The sequence below is a fragment of the Scyliorhinus canicula genome, chromosome 7, assembly GCF_902713615.1.
Source record: "Scyliorhinus canicula chromosome 7, sScyCan1.1, whole genome shotgun sequence".
In the NCBI taxonomy this organism is placed as follows: domain Eukaryota; kingdom Metazoa; phylum Chordata; class Chondrichthyes; order Carcharhiniformes; family Scyliorhinidae; genus Scyliorhinus; species Scyliorhinus canicula.
The window spans coordinates 143,942,739-143,952,902 of NC_052152.1; the positions used below are offsets into that span (position 1 = coordinate 143,942,739).

Here is a 10,164-nt window from a genome sequence, read left to right on the forward strand (position 1 = left end):
GAGCTGAAGGGGTTGGATTATGAGGTGGTTGAGTAGACTGGGACTGTATTCGTTGGAATTTAGAAGGATGAGGGGGGATCTTATAGAAACATATAAAATTATGAAGGGAATAGATAGGATAGGTGCGGGCAGGTTGTTTCCACTGGCGGGTGAAAGCAGAACTAGGGTGCATAGCCTCAAAATAAGGGGAAGTAGATTTAGGACTGAGTTTAGGAGGAACTTCTTCACCCAAAGGGTTGTGAATCTATGGAATTCCTTGCCCAGTGAAGCAGTTGAGGCTCCTTCATTAAATGTTTGTAAGGTAAAGATAGATAGTTTTTTGAAGAATAAAGGGATTAAGGGTTATGGTGTTCGGGCTGGAAAGTGGAGCTGAGTCCACAAAAGATCAGCCATGATCTCATTGAATGGTGGAGCAGGCTCGAGGGGCCAGATGGCCTATGCCTGCTCCTAGTTCTTATGTTATCCAATAGTTTTTCAATGCTTGCCAAACTTGTGACAATCAGGTCACTATATTTACCACGATACAAATTATATGCAATATTAATAAAACAAATGTCAGTCATTTGAACACAAGTTTGAGGGTTTTAAGCTGTCAGCAAACAAGATTGATACACTCACTGCCGCACTGCCAGAGCTATAACAACTTCAGAAACAATCCTGTGGTGCAATCTCAAAGGATGGTGACAAATGTTAACTGACATGTTCTGCTTCTGACAGTACTCACTGGTTTATTTTAAGAGATATAAATTTCTTCAAGAGCAAACTGTCTCTATTTTATCAGAACTGATACATTAATTGGGGAGGAAAATCTCTACAAACTGGCTTCTACAATCTGCTTTGCTGATGCTCTTGCTCCAATTGTGAGGTTTCTAAGATTGTTTGAGACTGTCTTTTTAACTTAACTTAAAATGAAGGGGATTATGAACATAGAACATTACAGCGCAGTACAGGCCCTTCGGCCCACGATGTTGCACCGTCCTGTGAAACCCTTCTAAAGTCCCTCTACACTATTCCCTTATCGTCCATATGCCTATCCAATGACCATTTGAATGTGTTTAGTGTTGGCGAGTCCACTACTGTTGCAGGCAGGGCATTCCACGCCCTTACTACTCTCTGAGTAAAGAACCTACCTCTGACATCTGTCCTATATCTATCTCCCCTCAATTTAAAGCTACGCCTCTCGTGCTGGACATCACCATCCGAGGAAATAGGCTCTCGATGTCCACCCTATCTAATCCTCTGATCATCTTGTATGCCTCAATTAAGTCCCCTCTTAACCTTCTAACGAAAACAGCCTCAAGTCCTTCAGCCTTTCCTCATATGATCTTCCCTCCATACTAGGCAACATTCTTGTAAATCTCCTCTGTACCATTTCCAATGCTTCCACATCATTCCTATAATGTGGCGACCAGAACTGCACACAATACTCCAAATGCAGCCGCACCAGAGTTTTGTACAACTGCAACGTGACCTCATGGCTCCGAAACTCAATTCCTCTACCAATAAAAGCTAACACACCGTACGCCTTCTTAACAACCCTCTCAACCTGGGTGGCAACTTTCAGGGATCTATGGACATGGACACCGAGATCTCTCTGTTGTGAAGTTTGTCTGACAGGAACTCTAGATGGTTTGACTAGAGCTTAATTGGGGCTCATATTGTGTTACTAGCAAGAAGGTGCAAGGTGTTTACAATTGGAGAAGCCTGTGTGCTGACAATGGATGGAAAGGAGTCTCCAAAGTCCCAGAAAAGTGTTGAGAATATTGGCTTGTAAACAATTGTGCTTTAAACTGTCCATTTAATTTCACAATGGTCTAAGGCGCATGTGATTTGCATTGCCATGGTGATGGACTTGATGGAGTGCGTGGAAACAGAGGAAGCCAGTGCGTGGAAACACCGAGGAACCAATGTGATACAGTATCGGGTTCCAAGCTTTCCTAAAATATTACTGAATATCACAGACAGGTTATTCTTCCAGGGTCTTGGAGAGAGAGCACCAACAGTCTCTGGTGCACCATGTCGGTGGAAGCTCATGCTCGGATTGAAATTATCAAGTTCGAAAGGAGTTAAAATGAAGCTGGAAGATTTGCCTAGTGTGCGTTAGAGGAGGATCTCTGGTAATACATTCACCATGAAGGACAGTTCTGGAGTTAGAAGTTACCAGGTTGAGAACAGAAAAAAGGTAAGCCTCCGGGAGCTAAGAATCATTTTGAACTGATTTGAGAGAGCTGAATATCTACTTAAAGGGCAGTGTAATTTAGATCTGTGAAGTATATTTATTGGATTGTGCTAAAAATAAAGTGGATATTCCTTTCTGTGATTTAAGTGCAGGTTGCCTGTAAGAATACTGTTTAGTCAATAATGCTAAAGCCTTTTGTTATAGTAAATGTCTTAAAATATGAAATTTTATTATGTAATTCTTTCAGCCATTAGCTGGAAGTTCAAACTTACTTTTTAAAGTTCTGTCTCCATGGGGATCGTAACACTGTCACCTGCCATTTTTAAACAGTGTCCGGACATTAGGTCTTTTGCTCTTGACCAACTTCTTTTTACATCAATCGCATCCTATTCCTTTCAATCGCTCACTTCAATAGATCAATTAAGATCAAAGTGGAACACTTTGAATTTTGCTGTACTACATCAGCTTGCCAAAAATGTGCATGAGCTCGCATTGGCTGCCATGCACTGTCCATTGTTCATATACCTCAATTGTTTTGTGAAAACCACTCACTACCAGCTAAACAAAACCAAGTTAATCAGCATGCATCCTCTGACACTGGATTCTCCCAAGAGAATTGGGTACAATCGGACAGCTATCCTTCTGAAGGCTGCTTTCACAGTCCTACGGATCTAACTGCATTGTGCTTTAGAGACACCCATAGAAAACAGGAACAGAGAAATAACAAGTGGTGGATTATTTTTCTTGCTTCATTAAGCTAGTGGCCTTCCAGGTTCCTACAAGCCTGACAACTGGACTACATTCTGATAAACATAATTGCAGTATAACTGATGTGCCATTTCTGGTTGATTTTCCTTCCTCAATTAGGAACCGATGCTAAACAAACTCGAATGGCCTCCTTCTGCACTGTAGGGATTCTATGATTGATCAATGATTCTAAAACACTTGTCTGATGCAACAGCTATACGTCAACAAAATTTATATAATTTACCTCAGTGCAGCTGCTGGCTTTCACATAACCATTTTTCTGGAGGATGGACCAAGCAATTTCTGTGTCATTAACATTCATTTGACACCCATAGGTTTCAAAAAACACTGGAAATGACAAACAGTAAAACAAATAAAATGATAGAAAGACAAACTTTAGGTACTGGAACCTCAAGTGTAGCAAAACTCATCAAATGAACATTCTTGCAATCTTTTTTTCTTCTCTGATTGAATGTTTGGCTACTTTAAAGGCAGCATGTTGTGTAGCTTTTTGTTTAATTTTTAAAACATAATTAAATATCAGCCACTGCAGTAAGAATGTATGAGCGGCACGGTAGCATAGTGGTTATCACTGTTGCTCACAGCGCCAGGGTTAGATTCTCAGCTTGGGTCGCCGTGTCTGCGTGGGTTTCCTCCAGGTGCTCTGGTTTCCACCCCCAAGACCCGAAAGAACTGCTTGTTAGGAGAATTGGACATTCTGAATTCTCCCTCAGCGAACCCGACAGGCGCCGTAGTGTGGCGACAAGGAACTTTTCACAGTAACTTCACTGCAGTGTTAGTGTAAGCCTACTTGTGACACTAATAAAGATTATAAATTGCAATTTCAACCCCCACCAATTCTACATTTTCCCATGCTGCGAGGATAAGAGGAGTGCTCTAACTTTCCCAATTTAATCAAAATTCATTTGGAGGTTTGCCAATTTGTGAAATCTCTTATTTTTAATCAAGAGTCCAACTTATTTCTGTGTTTTTCACAATAAAAATGTCAAGCTGCAACATAACAAAAACTGAAAAATAGCCTTTTGTATATTACCTTTCATTGTAAACAAGTTATATATATATTGGTCGCGATTTACCAGCCATGCACATGCAACCGGGGGCCGACGTGGCCGATAGATGCTGGGCGAGGCCTCCTGCGAACCCGACAATCATGACACCTCGCAGAATCCACCCAAATGGCACTGTCAAGGTGCCCAGGTGGCACCACAAAGTCAGCAGCACTCTCAGGGTGCCAGTACCAGGTTTCCCAGGGTGGCATTGCTAAGCATCAGGGCCTGAGGGGGAACCATGCCCATGAAAGGAGGGTGGAGGGAGGGGTATGAATGATTGGGTGGGGGGGGGGGGGGGGTGTTGCAGGGTGGGATGAAGTAGCCTCTGGAATGTTTGGGGGGGCGGGGTGAAGGGTGGGGGGGCTGAAAGTGATAATGGGAAAACCTGACCGGGGGGGGGGGGGGGGGGGGGGGGGGCAATCAGCAACCTCATTGAGGTGTATCCTCACTTGGGGGTGGTACTGCCCATGTATGCTGGGGTGGGTGGTATGGGGGACCCACAACCTCACTTAGAGATCGGTGCACCCTTATCTCCAAGAAGCCAGTCTGTCAGTGAGCTCAGCTCCTCAAGTGTGGGCTAAACCGGTGAGAAACTCCCCAAGGTCCAAAAAAAGTGACTAAGTGTGATTAGATAGCGGTGGAGAATTCACCGGCAGAAAATTTCCAGCAAAACCCACCACAAATAACATTGTGAAACCTTTCTGTTAGATCACACCGACATCTGTTTTTAAAGGGATGGTTACATAAATAGTTCCAACATTTCAAATTCACACATGCGAAAATTAGAAAAACCATTGCGGCCAAAATGATCAGAAACAGGTCCTACACCCCTAAAGATAACACCAATAGAGTACCCAATTTTTTTTTCCAATTAAGGGGAAATTTAGCATGGCCAATCCACTTACCCTGCATGGGGCAGCAAGTTAGTATAGAGGTTAGCACTGTTGCTTCACAGCACTCGGGTCCCAGGTTCAATTCCAGCTTGGGTCACTGTCTGTGCAGAGTCTACACGTTCTCCTTGAGTCTGCGTAGGTTACCTCCGGGTGCTCTGTTTCCTCCCACAAGTCCTGAAAGAACTTGCTGTTAGGTGAATTAGACATTGTGAATTCTCCCACAGTGTACCCAAACAGGTGCCGGAGTGTGGCGACTAGGGGCTTTTCACAGGAATGTTCTTGCAGTGCCAATGTAAGCCTATTTGTGACAATAAAAAATATTATTTTATTACATCTTTGGGTTGTGGGGGTGAGACCCACGCAGACACGGGGAGAATGTGCAAACTCCACATGGACAGTGACTCGGGGCCGGGATCGAACCGGGTCCTCAGTGCGCCACTGAGCCGCCCCTTAACACAGATTTATAAACTAAGGACTGGATTTTTCGAACGCTGCAAGATCGCTACCGACAGGACGGGGACCATGTAACTGTCTGTTGACCTTAGGCGGGAATTTCTGGTCACTGGGCATGGCCAAAGAATCCCACCCTCAATGTAGGTTGAGCTAAAAAACAGATGATATTCTTTAGTCAAGTGTAAAACCAATCTTTTAAGTTCTGAGAAACACGATGTTGACTATATGAAGGCAGTGAAACAATGGAGCAGATTTTTCAAATTGGACCGAGTTGGGCCACTGCAGTTAGTATGCAGGATTAACGGAATTTGTAGATCATGAGCAAGCTCCAGCCCATATTGGATTTGGCATTAGGATCTTACCGAAAGAGAGCGTGAAAATTGTCCATATGAACTCATGAAGTGGGGAGAAGGTGTGAGTTTGAAGTTACAACTTCAAGTCAAGTGGTCATATGTGAAAACAAAGATATTCATAACCATTATAAAGGTGGTTAATTTTAAACTATAGTTTCAGCTTTTGCGACTGACAAAACTAAGTGGTTGTCACACAAAATGTGAAGGCAAGAATCATAGCACCACAGAATGGTTGCAGCACAGGAGGCAATCGGCCTGCCGTGTCTGTACCAGCTCCCTGCAAGGGCAACTCACCTTGTTCCTCTCCCTGCCTTCTCCCCACAGTACTGCAAATCAAAGCTGTGCCCAAATGACAGAATGGCACACCACTTCCAACCATCTAATGAGTTTGAGGTATTGGTGAGGTCAAGCTAGACTGCACTGCAGCATGACAGGAGGCAAAGGTAAATGCAATGGCAGTTACTGTCACAGGTCCTGCCAGCAGCTTGCTCCATGTTGACCTCACACATCCCAAAACAGCTATTTAGAGGAAGGCAGGAAAGAAGAGTAAAAATAGGTCAAGCGTGCTCTGCCATGCAACCAGATGGTGGCTGTTCTTCTACCTCAACTCAATTTTCCTGCACCCTCCCCAAATCCCTTGATACCTTCAAATATTAGACATCTAACCACCTCTGTCTTGAATATACTCAATGACTGAGCCTCCATAGCCCATTGGGGTAGAGAATTCCAAAGATTCACCACCCTCCCAGTGAAGAAATTCCTTCCCATCTGGGTGCTAAATGTCTTACCTCTTATTCTGAGCGCATGTCACCCCCCCCCCCCCCCCCCCCCCCCCCCCCCAAGACATCCCTGCTTTCAGCATTTTTAAAAAATATGCTGCAGTTTCACATTATTGTTTGTGAAAATCCCCAAAATAAATTATACTATTGATGGGAATAAATGAGATTTCACAAAATAGCAAACCTACAAGCAAATTTTGATTAAATTGGGCAAATTATTTTTTAAAAACCTCTGGCTGCCTGCCTAGTCACAGAGCTGAAGTAACCATTTGTACAGCCAGCGCCAGGCAACATGTACCTGCATGCAAATGTGGCATCATTGTAAGGTCACTTACACCGCAATTAGGAACATTGTGTGTGTCAAGCCTGCTCTGCCGATTCATGCAATCATGGCTGATTGGACATTTTAATGCCTTTTACACCCACTATTCCCCAGATGCTTTCTCAATAACCTTTAAAACATATTCCTTCTGGCAGAAATCAGCACTGTATTTCTTGTAAACGATGTGGAGATGCCAGCTTTGGGCACAGGAAGAAGTCTCACAACACCAGGTTAAAGCCCAACAGGTTTATTTGGAATCAATAACTTTCAGAGTGCAACTCCTTCATCAGGTAATGAAGGAGTTGCACTCTGAAACCAATGATTTTTTATAAACCGTTTGACTTTAACCTGGTGTTGTAAGATTTCTTGTAAATGTTTATACATTTCATGGCACTAAAATGCACAGAATTAGAATTATTACATTTCCACAGTTGGATTCGACCTGTTGTGCCTCCGGTGCATAATTAAAATCATTACTTTACATCAATTTCATTAAGGCATCAGAAACCCCCTCCCCATCCTTGTTTATATCGGATTTTTCACACCCTGGTGCTAGTTAATAAGCGTGGCGCACAGATTTGGTGGGAGCATTAAAATCAGCGTCAATTTTAGGGAAACTTCCGCCAGAGATCCGCCAGAAAAGGCCAGCTTTTGAAAACCTGGCAGAGATGCGCAGGTTTTGCTGCCGCTGATTGCAGGGCCTCCCGCTCACAAGACCCACCTCTCCTCCCGCCGCCAGACACTCCCACCCCGCTCAGGTAGGGCGGCGCCTCCTCGGCGGCCAACACGCCGGCCTCCGCCCCATTCTCGGGCGCTCTCTGGATAAACTCCCGCAGGGACGGGCCGCCTTTTCTGAAGCTGGGTGGCGGCTCCGGCCTGTGTCCGACCTGGCTCCCGGCCACTGAAGCGCACCGGCCGGCTCCAAGCTGCCCATGAAGCCGGGACGCGCTGCAACTCAACAAGAATCTGTTCACAGTCCCGAATGGCCTCATGGCGGGCGCACTACTGCGCATGACTAAAACTGCAGAGCGACTGTCATGGCGGGGACCGGTTCCCGCATGCGTGAAAAAGCAATGCGCTGCCATCTTTGTAAAGCCGTGTGCGCTCCCGCCTATGTGAAACAGCAATACGTCGCCATCTTTGTAAAGCCGCGTACGTTTCCCCCCTACATGAAAGGGCAATGCATCTCCATCTTTGTAAAGCCGCGTACGTTCCCCCCCTACGCGAAAGGGCAATGCATCTCCATCTTTGTAAAGCCGCGTGCGCTCCCGCCTGTGTGAAAGAGCAATGCGTCACCATCTTTGGAAAGACGTGTGCGCTTCCGCATGTTTGAAGGGGGTCGCAAAGTCGGCTCGCCGCCATTTTAGTAAAGGAAGCAACAACCACCTGTGTGATGGGAACAGGATCGACTAAGCCTGCATCTTATTGAAGGTGTTATTATGCTCATAATTTTTCAAAACAAAACGTGAAAGGAAACTTTAACTAAATCACAATAAGGGTAAAATACCGCGGATGCTGAAATCTGAAATAAAAGCAGAAAATGCTGGAAAACCTCAGCAGATCTGGCAGCATCTATGGAGAGCGATGTATTTTAGCAATTTCTGAATTTTATAACGAAACCAAAATATAATTTCCAGGCTAATGATGCTCCCGTGGCAACGACTGGTTGTGGAAGACCTAGAGAATGTGCACCAAGGTACATAATGTGTGAACTTCTGCTTCTTCTTCCTAAAGCAAAGTACTGAGGTTGGTCAGAAATGCTTGGAGAAATACTTCCATATGAGGAGCTCCCAATTTTGTTACCATTAGGTTAGGGACCATTAAAGTTTAAAGAAGTAACCAAAACACCCAGCAATAAACCCAACGGAACAAGGCCACAAGTTTCTACATCTTTTTATGAAAACAAACTACTGACATCACTGCCAGCAAAGATTTGTACCATTTGAAAAAATGAAATGAATGAAAAAATGAAAATCGCTTATTGTCACGGGTAGGCTTCAATGAAGTTACTGTGAAAAGCCCCTAGTCGCCACATTCCGGTGCCTGTCCGGGGAGGCTGGTACGGGCTTATATTAAGCAAAGTAAAGACATTGAAACAAATGTATTGTCATTAAATTGTGTCTTTTTCACCGTGGTTAAGGATTGCAGTTTTCACAGAAAATTGAACCCCAAAACACCAGTTGAAAATCCTGGGATTGCAGGTGCAATCTGCTCGCTGCCTCACTGGCTGCCCAACTCCTATGGCAGCACGGTAGCATGGTGGTTAGCATAAATGCTTCACAGCTCCAGGGTCCCAGGTTCGGTTCCCGGCTGGGTCACTGTCTGTGCGGAGTCTGCACGTCCTCCCCGTGTGTGCGTGGGTTTCCTCCGGGTGCTCCGGTTTCCTCCCACAGTCCAAAGATGTGCGGGTTAGGTGGATTGGCCATGCTAAATTGCCCGTAGTGTCCTAAAAAGTAAGGTTAAGGGGGGGTGGGGTTGTTGGGTTACGGGTATAGGGTGGACACGTGGATTTGAGTAGGGTGATCATTTCTCGGCACAACATCGAGGGCCGAAGGGCCTGTTCTGTGCTGTACTGTTCTATGTTCTATGTTCCTGTACACTCACTGCCTCCCACTCGCTAGCATCCCTGCTCACAGGCAGCATGCAGGGCAGCGAGTAAAGGTGGCAAGTATTGGGAGTGGAATGGTGAGTGAAACAGCGAGTGGGACAGCAGGTGAAATGGTGAGCGAAGCGTTGAGGTGGGGCTGAGCAAGTGGGCGGTGAGCAAACAATGGGTGCACAACAATGGCGTCAATGGCATTGACTTCCTGTTCCTATGTGGTGGCAGGTAATAGAATATCTAAGAAAATAATCGGCACCGAAGTAATACTGGTTTAATAAAGATTTTGTTTTCACGTATGGAATGATCTGTCTCGACTAAACATGATAATACTTTTCACTGTACCTCGTTACACAGGACAATAAAACAAATCCAATCCAATTTTGGTCATGAATCCAATTATTTTTCTTATCTTACAAAATCTTGAAGATTTATTCACTTTTACTGGGTTAAACCGCCTGGAATTTACTTTAATTCTCATTAATATTCCAACTATTCCTCTAGGTAAGATTCAATGGGCCCTTCTATTGGCTTTTTTGGCTATGCAAGCCTCCACTTTTTCCTTTCCCGACCTCATGACTTTGGATGCCTCAGCTCCTTGTTTGGGTGCCTATGAAAATCCAACTATCTTCCCACAACCTCCCAAGCTAACTGAAGGGGGGGGGGGGGTGTCCTGAGATGAGACCCCTTAAAACCGGAGAGCTAGGATAACACTAGAATAGTTCTACATAAGTTAGGTTATTGAGGATTGAGACTAATCATAGAAAGT

The 10,164-nt window shown here is 44.7% G+C and overlaps 1 protein-coding gene across 1 annotated transcript in view; it reads right to left on the reverse strand.

The window, feature by feature from the left end:
- cdk5rap1 (CDK5 regulatory subunit associated protein 1) overlaps nucleotides 1–7,236 on the reverse strand; it is a 34,557-nt gene extending 27,321 nt beyond the window's left edge. Inside the window, exons 1-2 of the mRNA XM_038803068.1 lie at nucleotides 7,218–7,236; nucleotides 3,171–3,274 (exon numbers count right to left, since the gene is read on the reverse strand). Of these exons, the coding sequence (XP_038658996.1) occupies nucleotides 3,171–3,248 (78 nt within the window). The 5' untranslated portion in view covers nucleotides 3,249–3,274; nucleotides 7,218–7,236. The remainder of the gene's footprint in view (nucleotides 1–3,170; nucleotides 3,275–7,217) is intronic.
- Nucleotides 7,237–10,164: the final 2,928 nt, after the last annotated feature.